This window comes from Heterocephalus glaber, unplaced genomic scaffold, assembly GCF_053883595.1.
Source record: "Heterocephalus glaber isolate CG9 unplaced genomic scaffold, H.glaber_assembly_v1.0 deba00001546, whole genome shotgun sequence".
NCBI lineage: Eukaryota > Metazoa > Chordata > Mammalia > Rodentia > Bathyergidae > Heterocephalus > Heterocephalus glaber.
Genome location: NW_028258339.1, coordinates 3,680,463 through 3,697,470, shown reverse-complemented (window position 1 = coordinate 3,697,470; position 17,008 = coordinate 3,680,463). Strand labels below are relative to the sequence as shown.

The 17,008-nt window shown below is 44.5% G+C and overlaps 1 protein-coding gene across 4 annotated transcripts; it reads left to right on the top strand.

Annotated features, from left to right (window-relative positions):
* Nucleotides 1–1,396: 1,396 nt before the first annotated feature.
* On the top strand, nt 1,397–5,320 carry Rbm3 (RNA binding motif protein 3). Of its 4 annotated transcripts, none has more exons than XM_087189776.1 (7): nt 1,397–1,569; nt 2,129–2,248; nt 2,628–2,734; nt 3,384–3,492; nt 3,596–3,689; nt 4,326–4,401; nt 4,743–5,320. In XM_087189776.1, exons 2-6 carry the CDS (start codon nt 2,146–2,148, stop codon nt 4,381–4,383), a joined length of 471 nt encoding a protein of 156 aa, XP_087045902.1. In that variant the 5' UTR covers nt 1,397–1,569; nt 2,129–2,145; the 3' UTR covers nt 4,384–4,401; nt 4,743–5,320. The 4 variants fall into 4 exon arrangements, with proteins under 4 accessions (XP_087045902.1, XP_021105644.1, XP_021105643.1 ...); XM_021249985.2 differs by having other exon boundaries at nt 4,323–4,401; XM_021249984.2 differs by having other exon boundaries at nt 1,437–1,569; nt 2,126–2,248.
* The last annotated feature ends 11,688 nt before the right edge of the window (nt 5,321–17,008 follow it).

The window sequence follows — 17,008 nt, the reverse complement described above, 5'->3', positions numbered from 1 at the left end:
TCGAACTCAGGACCTGGTGCTTGTGAGGCAAGCGAGGGGCCAATAAGCTAAATGCCCGGTCCTTTTTTTTGAGCCAGTGTCTCATTGTGTAGTCCAAGCTGACCTTGAACTCACGGTGATCCTCCTGCCTCAACCTCCCAAGTGCAATTACATCAAAATTAAAGGTCTTTATTTAAATAAAGATATAACTTACAAAGTTAATGACTCTCCAAGCTGGAATGGGAGGGTGGGTTTACAATTTCCAACACTTGTAAGATTAATAGACTATGTGAGGAACCCCGAAAATCAAAAAGAGATTTACGGGAATTGGCCCAATAGGAATATGGATGTCTAGCAATACCGCACTCCAAAGGTTAACAGATGTAATTTGCGTTGGTGCCAGGAGGACAGGGGCAGGACCTTAGGAGGTGGGACAAATTAATTCTACACGTAAATAATTTAGTTTCTTAGCATAAAGAAATTTATTCTTCATTGATGGGGAGCTCAGAAATGATAAATGTGCCAAATCCATTCTCTGTAAAGGCAGCTCAGATACTGAAGGCCAGACAAGACTAAATTGTTGCCAGTGGACTTACAGTACTTTTACTTTAGATTTCATTGTGTATTATATAAGTCCCCTCTGTGGATCAAAGCCTCAGCTGCCCTGAGTGACAGAAAAATTCGTTCAGTGATTTGGATTTACACCCTCTGGAAACACAATACATCCCGATCTTTTGGAAGGCATCAGAAGGTAATCTACTGATAGGAAAATCAGGAGAGGCCAGGGATTTAGCTCAGTGGTTCCACCACCTGCCCAGCAAGCTCAAGGACCCGAGTTGGATCCCCGGTACAAAAAAAAAAAAAAAAATCAGGAGACTGGTTTAAGGAGGCAGTGAGATAAGGATGAAAGTTGAAGTCAGAGATTAAAAAGGATGACACGAGGGAAGAGCGTCCCATTGACAGGTGGCTAGATGGGCACAGAAGAGCAAGTAAATGGGTTAGGATCGGGTCCTGAGAAAATGCAGGGTCTGATGGCCAGGACTGTGAAAAGTGATGACTTCCAGGACACTAGGGAATAAAACGTCTTGCCCTTGAGGGTTATGAGGTTAGAGAACTAGGAAATAAGGGAGCGTCACATCAGAAGACAGTGATTATGTTGGCAGGGACATAGAGCTATAGTGTGAAGGAACTCAGATACAATAAGGAAAGTGAGCTCATAGACGGTAAGGATGACATCGGGGACAGAAAGGGATATGTGAGCTAAAATGGTCACGCGCAGAAGAAATGAAGACAGCTCGGCTGGTGGACAGATGCTGACTTTAGGCTACACCAATCGCACAAAGTTCACCTGTATTACCGGAAGCACGCAGGGCGCTTTGCTCCCTCTGCTTTGCCGTCGCTTCCTTTCCCGTATCCCCGCCCCTTCTGGCCTCAGCCAATGAACACATACGCCAACAGGCGCTGGAGGACGTTCCGTGACGTTTCTCCTACGTAGGCTTTATCAGGCGCCTTCCCGCGCAGTAGCTTCCCTGTTCTCCGTGTTCGTCTGAGCTTGCCGTCTCTGCGGCCTTATTATTTTCTAATTCCAAGGTAAGCGACATACACCCTGCGGGGCAGCTTCTCGTTTCACGTGCGTCGTGCGGCTGGAGCGGGAGACACGAGTTGGGGAGTAGCGGCCGCCGACATATAGGCTTGGGCGTCCCCGGAGGGGGGGAGATCTGGTTCTCAGAGGGTTGTTGGGAGCCTGGCGCGCAGTGCCAGAGGGCGAGGACTGCCAGGAGGGACTGGTGGCGTCCGTGGTGGCAGTAACCAGGCGACAGCGGAGACCCGCAGTCCCCTTTTCCCACGTGATCGCCGCCATTTTGTTCTGGGAGCGCAGAGGATCTGCAAGGCTGTTCTGGGCCTGCGCGGCGGCACAAAATGACGGGCGTGGTCGCTGGGGATGTTGTGGGCATGCGTGGCGGCGCCCTAGAAATGGCGACCGCGGTGGCCCAGCATGTTAGATTCCCGCCTTTTGAGTCTTCCTCGTAAGTTACTTCTTGATTTATCTTTTACTTCTCTTGTTTTCTGTGCTTCACCCTTCTTGGCTTCTCTGATACTTTTCTCTTCTCGCCCTATCTAAACTTTTTCCCATCCTTTACGGAAGTAGAACTCGAATTCATTGCCATGTCTTCTGAAGAAGGGAAGCTCTTCGTCGGCGGGCTCAACTTCAACACCGATGAGCAGGCGCTGGAAGACCACTTCAGCAGCTTTGGGCCTATTTCTGAGGGTGAGACATGGGCCAGGGGCGGGGAAGAGAGCAAATTTGAGACATTTTCGTCTCGTGGAATATTAATAATCAGAACTTAGGGCCTTAAAGTTCTAAACAAGGCTGGGCATGAGAGCGCATGCCTGTAATCCGAGCACACTGGGACGCTAAGGCAAAAGGTTCACAGCAAGTTTGAGACCAGCCTGGGTATGGCTCTGTCGCAAAAGAAAAAAAGAACTTCCCTTGTATCTTTTGGACTGTAATATTCTTAGACTCAGAACCCAGTAGGATACACGGTTAGTGAGAGCGAGTCCATTCACTATTAACTCCCTTTGCAGACCTTTCCTTGCCAGTGAATCTCTTGATGCTGTCTGATCCTCACTTCCTCCTCTTTTTCTAGTGGTTGTTGTCAAGGACCGGGAAACTCAGCGATCCCGGGGTTTTGGCTTCATCACCTTCACCAATCCAGAGCATGCCTCAGATGCCATGAGAGCCATGAATGGAGAGGTGAGGTCTCCTACCTGCAGAGGGCCCCTGTCTACATCTGCCACTTTCTCCATTCTTTCTGTTTTTCCTTCTGTCTGCTAGGGGCAGCGCGGCCATGAAGCCCCGCAGTGCCCACTCACAGGAGCGTGACTGCCTTCTGTTCTAGGGGGTGGAGGGCAACGGCAGACAGAGCCGGGCTGCCTGGGAGGCGACGACTGGTCCTGCATGAGGCCGAGAAGCCACCTGTGGATGGTTGACCTGCCCTGGGCTTAGGTAGTAGAGTCTGCAGACCTGTGGGCCTGGCCCGGAGAGGACCTCGTGAGTCTTCTGGGATGGACTCTGAAGCCTCAAACCAAGAGAGGTGTCTGTCTAGCTAGCCCTAATAGTCGGGCAGCTTAGAGGAGTGGGGAGGAGAACTCTGCCTGAGTTCAGTCAAGATGTAAGTAGTAGCAAGGGGGAAACACGGTGGATTCAGGACTTTTTGTGGGATTCCATTGCTCCTGATGAAGCCATTTTGGTGAAAGGAGCTTGTTCTGGAACGTGGCACCCAGAATCTGGTGCCCAGCAGGAATTTCTGGGCTCTTGCCCACCTGCCCATGCCCACTCTTCCCTCACCATTGCCTTGACTGACCGCCAACCCACCTTCCTTGTGTCTCCCCCCCACACCTAGTCCCTGGATGGTCGCCAGATCCGTGTGGACCATGCAGGCAAATCTGCCCGGGGCACCAGAGGAGGGGGTACCTTTGGGGCCCATGGTCGTGGTCGCAGCTACTCTAGAGGTAAGTGCAGAAATAAGGTTCTCAAGAGGTGAGGGAGGAGGGCCATCTCTGTTAGTGGCCTGTGTCTGGACAACTGTCAGTTAATCATTTCTATGTGCTTTAGGTGGTGGGGACCAGGGCTATGGGAGTGGCAGGTATGACAGTCGACCTGGAGGATATGGATATGGATATGGGCGATCCAGAGACTATAGTGGCAGGTGGGTAACTTGAGTGTGAAACTTATCTTGTACTCTACTATAGTAATTGCATGGTCATATAAATTAGGACATGGTGAGTGGTAATTATGCATGTTGATCATACTATGTTGGGTATTGTCTATTGGGTTAATACGAAATACAGTTTAGTATGTTTGTTGCATGAATGTGTGTTTTGCTTATCTTTATACATTTAAAGTTTGTACATTATGGTACAGACTATAAAATGTATGTATGGGGCCAGGGATTTAGCTCAGTGGTGCCACCACCTGTCTCGTAAGTGCAAGGACCTGAGTTCGATCCCCAGTACCAAAAAAAAAATTGAGGTTGTTTGCAAACATTGATTTAGGCCCGGGGATTTAGCTTAGTGGTTCCGCCACCTGCCTCAGAAGCACAAGGACCTGAGTTCAATCCCTGGTACCAAAAAAATGTGTGTATGGTTTCAGTGGTTGGGTTTTTTTGTTTCTTTTATTTTGAGACAGTCTTGCTATGTAGTTCAGGCTGGCTTTGAACTCAACAATCCTCCTGCCTCAGCTCCCCAAAGTGTTGGGATTACAGGTGTGCACCACCACGCCTGGCAGTTTTATCTGTGGTCTAGAATGCATTCTTGTCATTACAGTTGTGTTTTTTTCCCAGAAGCCAGGGTGGTTATGACCGCTATTCAGGAGGGAATTACAGAGACAATTATGACAACTGAGGAGCATGTACACATGACGTAAGTGATACCTGAATATTGGCACTGCAGACCTCTTCCCATTGGATGGACCCTGTCATGTTCTTCTCCCCTTTTATTCTGGCTGGATTGATCAACATTCTCCCTTCACATACCTCAACAGCCCACCCACCAAACCATTTCCAGGCTGCCCCTGCTCTTAGGTGCATGTCTGTGGGGTGGGGGTGGGGGTCTGAAAACCCATCTCCTATGACCCCCTACTCTTTACAGATGAAGAGATACTTGTATTATCCAGCCATCAGCATCTTTATCCACTCTGGGTGGTGAAAATGTCAGCCTGTTTCTCCCTGACATCACAATTTACCCCTTCTTACTGTTCTCAGATACACAAGGAATAACACTTCTGGTCCAGGATCGTCCTTCCAAATTGCTGTATAAAGATTTTTGGAGCTGCGCTGAAACTTCTGTTTTAGTATATTACCTATTTTTGAATTGAGCTCCCAAGGTACCTTGTTAAAGACCTTTTAGAAAGCTCGATGTGTTCAATTTCCCCCCCATTTAAAGACAAATTTCTGGGACATTTGTAGAGTATGGGGATTTTTTTTCTTTATTAAGTTTTTAGTTTGGACTCTCAGGATTATTGCTTCTGGCAAAAAAAAAAAAAATTGGCCAGACTGATTTTTTTTTAATTAACATGTATCTAGGGTCATTTTTAAAACTTGTACAAAATTTTTATCATGATTAGAAAATTTTTGAATGTACCTGTAAGCAGTCTGCATCAAAAATGATTGCCTAGAGCTGTTTTTTATTCAAGATCCACCATCATGAAAAGAGCTTCTTGAAAATGTTTGTGAATGTCATTTTTTTTTTTAATACTGGAAGAAAAAATATTCTTTTGTGTCTCATGTAGTGTTTAGAATGACCTTCAGAGCTGATTAAAAAGATGAAACCTGAACACAAATTGATACTGATAGTGCTTTTTCCTCGCTACAGTTTATAAATTTAAAATGGAGGCAGGTCAAGAAGAAGGAAGATTAACAGAATATTTAGTGGGAAGATGGGCAAGGACTGCTGGAAGGGTAGAGTCCTCATGCTTGGGATTGGTTTGGGTATATGTTGAGGCCTAGAGTGTAGCAGGTACAGGTAAAACTATCTTACTGGAGTTGGGTTTCTTGATGTGGTTTCTTGGTCTCATTTAATCAATGTTTGACTCTCCCTAGCCTCTGACCATTAGGTGAGCACCCTCTCATAGCAAAATTGTTCTGAGCTGGGCATGATGGCACACACCTGCAATCCCAGCACTTGGGAGGCTGAGGCAGGAGGATCACCATGAGTTTCATGCTAGTGTGGGCTGCATAGTGAGACCTTGCCTCAACCCCTCCCCCAAAAGATTGTCTTACAAACAGGAGCACCTGGGGCAGGGGATTTAGCTCAGTGGTTCCAGTGCCTGCCTTGCAAGCACAAGGTCCCGAGTCGATCCCTGGTACCAAAAAAAAAAAATGATGATGGGCTGGGGATTTAGCTCATTGGTTTTGCCGCCTGCTGCACAAATGTAAGGACCCAAATTCGATCCTCAGTGCCAAAAAAAAAACAAGAGCACCTGATCTCTAGACCCTGTCAAACAGTAACACTGATTCCCTCCCCTGAAGTCATAGGAGTTGGGTATGGAATTCATGTTCATGTAAGACATGACAAACCTGGTTTGAAAATAGGGTTGTAAGACCCCAGACTCCAGCACACCAGCTGTTTGACCTTTGACAGTCACTTAACCTTTCTATGTGGGTATTTTACATTTGCCATGGTTAGGCGAAGGCACACGAAGCCACAGAGGACAGTTGGCAGAGCTGAGGCATTGGGTTGCTCTGGGTGGGTCTTGGGTGGTAAGATGATGGTGGCCCTTTGTAGTCTCATTGTTTTGTGTCTAGATGCTCTTAGGTTTCCTACTGCTGACCCCCTTTCACCATGATTCTAGTGGCTATCTATATTAAGGCCCCATGGGTGTTACTTCTCCAGTAGTCCCAGTTTATAACAATCGTTAGGTCCATAGTAGCAGGTTGTAAGCTCCAGAATGGTATCCCAGTATTCATGGGACCTGATACCTGTACAGTTAGTCTTGGTCTTGGAGGCCTTTTCTTGGGTCCCAGAGGAGCCTTTCTCTCACCTGGATGGTCATGGATTTGCTTTGGCAGGTTGATGGAGACTCAAACTTAGGGGGCACTGTGGTGACCCCCACTAGGTGCCTTGGTCTGAGGAAAAGCATGTGCTGGGCCTTCGAGAAGCTAAGGCACTGGGAGCTGGTGGGAGGACCACTGTTACTACTCTAAGTGGTGGGACATCCCGTCCTTGTTTCAGGAGGGAAAGTGTTCCTCTTGCCTTCTGTGTACCTGTGGTAGCATCCTACAATCAACCCTCCAAAAAAACTCCTTAGGAATCAGAAAAGACCCAGGTAGCCTCACACACTGCAACTGGCTCTGCTTTCTAGATGTCAATAGATAAATTGCAGTTCAGCCATGGGAGGCCCAATCACTAACTTGGTTCTAAGGAAAAGGGCATAGAAAATGCACAGCAGTTTTCTTTTTAGTATATGTGCTGCTGAAGCAAGCACTACAGCAGTTTTCTTTTAAAGTGCTTGTTGGTCTGATTTGGCTTGGCCGACATCTCACAAAGGAATAGGGTTTTCGAGAAGCCTCAAACATTCAAAGATACCTTGAAAAATATTTTAAAGTCTGGAAAGATGTCGTTTTCAACTCCTGGATCTTGTCTGTACTTAAAGAGCCTATGGAAAATTTCTGTTGGCGCCAGGGTTCAAGCCCAGGGCTTTGTACATGCTAGGCAAGTACTTTACCACCAAGCTGCATCCCCCTTCCCCTTACTCCCTTTGAGCTCCAGAATAAACTACAGATGAATTTCCAAATCCCCATCTCATACAAGTCACTTTAGCGCAAGGTCCTGAGTGAGATACCTGGTACAAAAAAGAAAAATCGCTTTCAGGCCCTACTTCCAGCTTAATTTCAGCTGTTTCAGTTTCACCTTACATAAAATAGAAATGGCACCCATCTCCCAGAGGAGTTGGAAATACCAGATGCATGATGTTCGGAACAGGCCAGGTCTGTGACGCTTCCTCCACCCTCTGGCCCACATAGATTTGGAGGCTATAAAAAAACCAAAACCTGATTAAGTTGCTGTGAATATTGTGTCTATAAAACATGACCAGGGCCAGGGATTTAGCTCAGTGGTTCTGCCACCTGCCTTGCAAGCACAAGGTCCCCAATTTGATCCCCAGTATCAAAAGAAATGACCATAGCCAGTATTTTTTGCAATCACACCTGTTTGTAAGGGTGAAACCTGCCTTCCTCTTCCCAGCTGCATTCCTTTCTCCTTAACTAGCTGAGGCTCGCCCATGACCACCACCTGCTTCTGACTGGCTACACATAAGGCTTGCCTTGGAAATAGGATTAATAGTAATGAAGAGCTGTCTCAGATCCTGTGTTGAGGGGAATCTTTTTTTTTTTTTTTTTGGTACAGTGCCACTGAGCTAAATCCCTGGCTGAATTTTTTTTTTTATGGGTACATTTTAGACGTAATAACATTCATCTTAGGGAATTTGTACCAGTACATGATAATCTTGCTTATTTTTCCCCATTCCCCCCTTATGTACAAAGCTTTGTTTCCATTTCTCTTTTTTGGGTTGGTTGGTTTTTCTTTTTTGGTTTTTTTGTTTTGTTTTTGGTACCAGGGATCGAACTCGGGACCTTGTGCTTGCTAGCCCGGCGCCGGAACCACTGAGCTAAATCCCCGGCCCTTGAGTTTGCCAAACATGTTTTTTGGTTTTTTGAGACAAGGTCTTATGTAGTTCAGGCCAGCCTCTGAACTCATGGCAATCCTGCCTCAGCCTCCCCAAGTCCTGGGACTACAGGCGTGGGTCTCCATAGTGCTAAAAACAGTTCATGACATTTTAAATACATTGTCTTTTGGTGAGGCTGAGGGGGTCAAGCCCAGGACCTTAGTACATTCTAAGGTAAATACAACACTAAAACTGAGTTTGATCTCCAGCCCCCATTGTTTATGACATATGTCTTCATGTTACACTGAAGGCTGGAGATCAACACGACTCTTGCATTGTAAAATAAAAAGCACATTCTGCCCTGAGAAACTCGGAATCAAATGCAAGGCCTCACGCATGAAAGACAAGCACTCTAGCACTGTAAAATGTTCCCTTTAAAAATGTTCCCTCCAGTGCTGTAGCACTCAGGCCCTGTCTGAATGAGTTAACCCCCGGTGGTGAGAAACCATTTGGTAAAGGAGTGACCTGAGGCCTCTAGAAGCACGAGTTGTAACATCAGCCTTAGAATACAGAGTTCGTGGGACTTGGCTGCCTTGGAGATGGGTTTGTGCTCCATGATCCCCAAAGTGCACAGCATGGAACAAGACTTTGCTAGTTGTCTTACTAAAAGATAATTTATGTAATGATTTTCCTGTGTCTCCTAGGAGATTTAACTGGAACAAAAACCTTTACTTAGGGAATGTGCCTGCTGAGAAGGCACACTCACCTACTCATCACCCAGCACACTCCTAGCAGATAAACAATTTACGGTCATGGCTATGAATACTCACTTTGTAGAGGGTCGGGGATTTAGCTTTAAACAATTTACAGTCATGGCTGTGAATACTCACTTTGCAGAGGGTTGGGGATTTAGCTTAGTGGTTCTGCCGCCTGCCCCGCAAGCATAAGGACCCGAGTTCGATCCCCGGTACCAAAAAACAAAAAATACTCAATTTGTAAAATGAATAAATGCCTTATTCCCCACACACTTTTCAGTTTGTATGTGTTTTGTTTGGGTTTTTTTTTTTTCTTTTGAGATAGCATCTCACTATGTAGTTCAAGCTGGTCTTCAACAATGTGTTCTTCAGGCTGGCTTCCTCCTGCCTCAGCCTCCTGTGTGCACCACCATGTCTGGCTGGTTTTTTTTTTTTTTCCATTAAGCTCATTAGTACATTTTAGGTATACAATACAGTTATATTCATCATTGGGAACTTGTACCTTTACATGATGTGTCTTGGTTCTTATTTTTTCCCCATTCCCCTGCCCTCCCTTCAACTCCTCCACCGTATTTACAGAGACTTTGTTTCCATTTTTCCCTTTTCTCATATTTTTTCCTTTCCCTTCTTTCCTTTCCCCTACCCCTCCCACTTCCCCTACCCCTTTAGACCCTTTCTTCCTATTTCACATTATCAATTAAATATATTTTGATCCTTGTTTACATTCAGTTTCTCACAGCAGAGAAACTGGTATTTACACGTGTCCTATTTATTTCACTAATGGCCTCGATGTGCATCTATTTAGCTATAAATGTCTCTAGCTTCTCATTCTTTATGGCTGAGTAGTACTCCATTTTATTAAAAAACCACATTTTCTTTATCCAGTCTCCAGTTGATCGGCAATTGGGCTGTTTCCAAGCCTTAGCTATTAGCAACTGTGCTGCTATGAACATGGGTGCACATATATCACTGTGGTATGATTCTTTTGGGAAGATACCCAGCAGAGGAATAGCTGGGTCAAATGGGACCTCTAATACTAGGGGGGTTTTTTTTGGGGGGGGGTGGTACTGAGGATCGAACTCAGGACCTTGCACTTGCGAGGCAGGTGGTGGCACCACTGAGCTAAATCCCCTGCCTAATCCTAGTTGTTTGAGGTGTCTCCATATTGATTTCCACAGTGGTTGCACCAGTCTGCACTCCCACCAACAATGGAGAAGGGTCCCTTTTTCCCCACAGCCCCGCCAACATTTGTTACTGGTTGATTTCTTGATAGCAGCCATTCTTTCTGGGGTGAAGTGGAGTCTCAGTGTTGTTTTCATCTGCATCTCTCAAATGACCAGTGATGAACATTTTTTCATATGTTTATTTGCTGCTTTTACTTCTTTGTCTGAGAAATGTCTGTTCATTTCAGATGCCCATTTTTGAGTTGGGTCTTTATATTTGGGAGGTCTGATTTTTTTAAAGTTCTTTATATAGTCTAGATAGCAGTCCTGTGTCTGAGGAACAGCTGATAAAATTTTCCCATACTGTGGGTTGTCTCTTTACACTATTGGTGGTTTCTCTTGCAGTGCAGAAGCTTTTTTTTTTTTTGGTACCAGGGATCGAACTCGGATCCTTGCGTTTGCGCAGCAGGCGGCGAAACCACTGAGCTAAATCCCCAGCCCTCAGAAGCTTTTTAATAAGAGATCCCACTTGTTTGTGCTAGTTCCCTTGCTACTGAGGTTTTGTTCATAAAGTCTTTTCCTAGGCCAATGTCTTCAAGAGTTCTACCTAACTTATGTTCCACCAAGTTCAGTGTTTCTGTTTTAATATTTAGATCTTTAATCCACTTCGATTTTAGTTTAGTGCATGGTGGAAGATAAAGGTCTAGTTTTAATCTTTGGCAGGTTGAAATCCAGTTTTTCCAACGTAAAGAGGCTATCTTTCCTCCAGTGAGGATGGTTGGCTCCTTTGTCAAAAATGAGGTAGCAAAAAAAAAAAAAAAAATGAGGTGGCTGAGTATGTCTGGAGTTGTTTCTGCATCTTCTAATCTGTTCTACTGATCCTTGGTCTGTTTCTTTATTTATTTATTTATTTTTTGGTACCGGGGATCGAACTCAGGTCCTTGAGCTTGCAAGGCAGGCGGCAGAATCACTGAGCTAAATCCCCGGCCCCTTGGTCTGTTTCTTTGCCAGTACCATGCTGGGTCTGTTTCTTTGCCAGTACTGTGCTGTTTTTATCACAGTAGCTTTGTAGTATAGTTTCAAATTTGAAATTGTGATACCCCCTGCCATGTCTCTGTTGCCTAGAATTGCTTTTGCTATTCTAGGTCTCCTCTGGTTCCAAATGAATTTTCGGATTGCTTTCTCTAGTTCTGTAAAATATACTGTTGGAATTTTAATTGGGATTCATGCCCAGCTGTTTAAAATTTTACCCTCTTAATGTGTGGCTGATGAAAATAGTATACATGCTTCCTTTTGTGACTATGGTGGAAATGCTCATCTACTGTGCAGATCTTACAGTGTACCCTGTCAGTCATAGACATTGTGGCCGTTTTATCTCCAGGACTTGCTCATCTTAAAATTTATATCCTTTGACCACCATTTTCCCCATTCATCAGCCTCTGCTGATTGCTATTGTACTGTTTCATTTTTATTTTTTGAGACAGAATCTTGTAGCTCAGGCTGGCTTCAAACTCACAGTATAGCCAAGATTGACCTCAAATTTGTGATCTTCTTGCATCAGCCTCTTGAATGTTGAGGTTTAAAGGTGTATGCCACCACACCCAGCTAACATTTTTGGATTGGACAGTTGTCTTAATGTGACTGGCTTATTTTACTTAAGATGTAATATAGGTTCATGCATTTTCTATGTGGCACACTTTACTTTTTCTATGTGGCTAAATATGAGCCAGGTGTGGTGCCACATGTCTGTAATCTCAACACGTAGGAGGCTGAGGCAGGAGGATTGCCGAGAGTTCGAGGCCAGTCTGGGCTACATAGACCCTGTCTCAGGAAAAAAAAACAAGAAAAGTGACTATGAGTTGAGCATGGTGATATACACGTGTAATCCCAGTACTCAGGAGACTGAGGCAGGAGGATCACCATGAATTTGAGGCCAGCCTGGACTACATAGTAAGACCTGGTCTCAAAAAAAAAGATTGTGTACCACATTTAGCCATTCATCTGTTGTGGACATTCTAGGGAGTTTTTTGTAATGTGTTTTGATTTTGTTTTTATATAGGGGGAATACTGGGGATTGAACTGAGTCTTCACTCTGAGCCACAATCTCAGCCCCTTTATTTTTTTATTATTATTATTTTTTTTTTTTTGGTACCAGGGATCGAACTCAGGTCCTTGTGCTTGCGAAGCAGGTGGCAAAACCACTGAGCTAAATCCCCAGCCCCTTTTTTATTTTAAAACAGGTTCTCATTAAGTCACTAAGTTGCCCTGCCTGGTATTGAATTTGTAATCCTGCCTCCGTATGAGAGTACTGGGATTCTAGGAGTGTGTCAACATGCCCAGCTCCTTTTTTATGTCTTGGTTTTTGTGAATAATGCTACAATAAAAATGGGAGGGTGGATACCTTTTTGAGATACAGATTTCCATGTACCTTTTTTTTTTTTTGAGACAGGGTCTCATTATGTAACCCAGATTGGCCTCGAACTCTCAGCAAACCTCCTCCCTCAGCCTCCCAAGTGCTGGGATCATAGGCGTGTGCCACCACATCTGGCTCCATGTACTTTGGAATTATTCCTTAAATAGAGTTGCTGGATCCTATCATAATTACATTTTTTTATTTTGTTGTGGGAGGGTGAGACAGGATCTGGCTATGGTCCTGAACTCCTGGGTTTGAGGTCCTTTTTTTGGTCACTTCTGGGAATATTTTTATTTCTCCTTCGCCTGGAAGAATGATTTTTTGCAAGTGATCCTCTTGTTTCAGCTTCCCGAGTAGTTGGGATTATAGGCATATACCATGAGTAGCAGTAGTTCTACTCTTAATGTTTTGAAGAACCTCCATACTGGTTGTCCCAATGGCTATCCAATTTACATTCCCACCAGCAGTGCATGTTTCTTCATGAACTCTGCAATCCTCCTGCCTCAGCCTCCTGAGTGCTGAGATTACAGGCATGTGACACCAGACCTGGCATGACTTTTTTTTTTTCTGGCAGGGCTGGGGATTGAATACAGGACCTTATGTGGGCTAGGCAAGTCTGCTCTACCAGTAAGCTATACCTCCAGCCTTTTGTAAATTTTATTTTGAGACTGGATCTCTGTAAGTTGCCCAGGCTAGCCTTGAACTGATCCTTCTGCCTCAGCCTACTGAGTAGAAGTGATCTTCCTGCCTCAGCCTCCTGAGTGCTAGGATCTCAGCCCTGTGCCACCAGGCCTGCCGTGTTTTGATTTTTAAAAATTGGTAATAGGGATTGAATCTAGACCCTTGCATATACTAGGCAAGTATTCTGCCACAGAGCTACACCCCTTTTTAAATTTTATCTTTATTTTTTGCTTTTAAAAACTCAAATTTAGCTGGGCATGGTAGCGCACATCTGTAATTCCAGCACTCAGCAGGCTGAGACAGGAGGATTGCCACCAGTTTGAGGCCAGCTTGGGCTACATGAGTTGAAAGCCAGGCTGAACTACATAGCGAGACCCTGTCTCAAATAAACAACAAAAAAAATCATTTATGTTTTACTGTTAAGAACACAGACGCTTCTGTTTTTCTTTCAAATGAGTGGGTTGAAGGGCCGGGGATTTAGCTCAGTGGTTTCGCCACCTGCTGCGCAAGTACAAGGACCTGAGTTCGATCCCCGGTACCAAAAAAAAAAAAAAAAAAAAAAAGAGTGGATTGAAGAGCTGAGAAGGCCACACTGCCTGGGCCTCCTCCAGGGGGATCTTCTCAGTCCTGGCCCAGGTACCCCAGGTCTGGGTTTTGGGGTCTTGGGAGACCATGCAGAGCCAGGCCTCAGTGGGGGGCAGGAAGAGTGAGGCTCAGGAAGGGCCACGTGGGCAGCCCTAATTTGATTTTGAAGATAGGGGCTTGCTAAATTGCCTGGGCTGTCCTTGATCTTGAGATCTTTATGTCTCAGTCTCCCATGCTTTTTGTTTGTTTGTTTGAGTTTTTGGTTTGGTTTTTTTTGTTGTTGTTTTGGTTTTGGTTTTGGTTTTGGTTTTTGAGACAGTCTGGCCATGTAGCCCAGGCTGGCCTCGAACTCAAAGTGATCTTCCTGAGTGCTAGGATCACAGCTGTGTGCCACCATGCCTGGCCTGTATTTTGACTTTTTTTTGGCACCAGAGATCGAACTCAGGACCTTCCACTTGTGAGGCAGGCCGCAGAACCACTGAGCTAAATCCCCGGCCCTTATTTTGACTTTTTGATGCTAGCTATCTTTTTTTTTTTTTCTGATGGTAGTGAAGATTGAACCCAAGGCCTTCAAAATGGTCTTTATCCCCAGGCTTTGTTTATGTTGAGACAGGGTCTTGCTAGGTCTAAATTGCCCAGGCTGAGCTAGAATTTGAGATCCTCCTGCCTCAACCTCCTAGAGTGCCGAGATTATAGGTGTGTGCTTATATCCCTGGCTGCTAGAAGTCATTTTAACCAGTGTGCAGGTGTACCTCATCAGGGATTTGATTTGCATTTCCATGATGATTAGAGATGTTGACCATCTTTTCATTTACCTTTTGGCCATTTGTATGTGTTTGGAGGAGTGTGTTTTCAGGTCCTTTTTCTTTGTTTTGCTATTGAGTTACATGAGTTATATATATTTCGCATATTAACCCTTTATCAGATAAATTGTTTGAAAATATTTACTCACAATCTATTTGGTTTTTCATGTGTGGGTTGTTTTCTTTGTTGTGTAGAAACTAGGTTGACATTGTCCCACTTGATTATTTTTACTTTCATTTCCTGTGCTTTGGGCATCATATTCAAAAAAATCATTGCCAAGACCAATGGCAAAGAGCATTTGGACTTTTTTCCTCTAAGAATTTTATTAAAGGCTTCAAATCTTATGTTCAAGTCTTTAATCCATTTTGCATCAGATTTTGTATATGATACTTAATAAATGTCCAATTTGATTATTTTGCATGTGGATATCTGGTTTTGAACACTTAATTGAAGAGGCTGTTCTTTCCCCATTGTGGGTGGGGTTTTTTGGTGGGGGGGGGGCTTTCCGATCAGTACCAGGGATCAAACTCAGGACCTGTTCTTTCCAGATGCCACAGAGCTACATCTCTGACCTTCCCCATTGTGTTCTTGGAGCTGTAGTCAAAGACTGACTTTTCGCTGGGCATGGTGGCACACGCATATAATCCCAGCACTTTGGGAAGCTGAGGTGGGAGGATAGCAAGTTTGAGCCCAGCCTGAGCAATTTATCAATTTAGCAAAATCCTTTCCAAAAAAAAAAAAAAAGATTTGGATATAACCCAGTGTGAAGGCCCTGAGTTCAATCCCCTACTACAGCCAAAAAAAATTTTTTTGATGGGGGCTGGCAGTGTAGCTCAGTGTAGAGGACATGCTTAGCCTGCACAAGGCCCTGGGTTTGATCCACAGCCCCATGCCAAGAAGGGTCAATTATGTTGGCCATTATTCCAGGGCTCTGCTCCATTGTGCTTAGTGTCTGTTTTTATGCCAGTACCATACATTTTTATTACTGTCGCTTTGTTTGGTGCTTTGAGACAGGGTCTCACTATGTAGTACAGGCTGGCCTTGAACTCAGCAATCCTCCTGTCTCAGCCTCTGAAGTCCTGGGATTACAGGTGTGTGCCACCATGCCTGGCTACTATAAGCTTTGTAATCAATTTAAAATCAGCAAGTGTGGTGCCTCCAACTTTGTTTTTTCTCTAATAATTTGGCTATTCAAGTTTTTATGTAGATCTATAGAAATGTTTAAATTTTTTCCTATTTCTGTAAAAAGTTCTATCAGGTTCTTGATAGGCATTGCATTGAGCCTTTAGATTGCTTTGGTGGTATGGATAGTTTAACAATATAAAGTCTTCCAGTCCATGAACACAGAATGTCTTTACATTCACTTGCGTCTCCTTTAATCTCACTCATCAGTGTTATGTAATTGTCAATGTACAAGTTTTTCACTCCTTGGCTGAGTCCAGTTTTTATGTATTCTATCTTATTTATCTGTGGTGCTGGGGGTCAAACCCAGGGTCTCACACCTAGTAGGTGAGTTTATTTTATTTTATTTTATTTTTGGTACCGGGGATTGAACTCAGGACCTTGGGCTTGCAAGGCATGTGCCGGAACCACTGAGCTAAATCCCCAGCCCCCCCCCTTTTTAATGCTATTGTAAACTGAATTGTTTTCTGTTCTGTTGAGCAGGGGAGGTTGCTGGTGATGGATCACAGGGCCTCCTTCACACATGTTCAGCATGTACTCTGCCACTGAGCTGCACCCCCAGCACTGGAATTATTTCCTTAATTTGCTTTCCAGACAATTCATTGTTAGTGTATAGGGCCAACTAAGTTTATAGGGTGATTTGACTGATTGATTGAACCCAGGTCCTTGCACATGCTAGACAAGTACTGTATACTGAGCTACACTCTCGGCAATCCTCCTGCCTCAGCTTCCTCTGTGCAGATGGCACAGGTATGTGCCACCATGCCCAGCTAGATTTAGGATTTAATTCCAGGGATGTACAGAGGGGAGACAGAGCAATGTTGTCAGTACTGCTGGATGGTTACCAGGGAATGGTGGTTTCTGGTGTCCAGGATAAGAAACAGTCTGGTTAAACTTCTTTGTTTTTTTGCAGGGGGGTAGTCCTGAGGATCAAACTCAGGACCTTGCACTTGCAAAGCAGGCGCAGTGCCACTGAGCTAAATCTCTGGCCCGATAACACATCTGAATTCCTTTTTCCATCCCCTTTCTCTCCCTTCCCTCCCCTTTCCCTCCATCTCTTGAGCTCTTTCACATACTTCCTATTGTCTGTCTTTTATTTTGCTCTTTATATTTTGGGTTTTTCATATGAGATACCATGTAATACTTAAGCTTGTGTGTGTGAGTTATTTAACATTATGCTCTGAAGGTGCATCCATTTTGCTGCAAAACAAGTTCATCCTGTGTGGCAGAGTAGTGCTCCATTGTGTGTAAATACCACTCTTTTTTTTTAATACCACTCTTT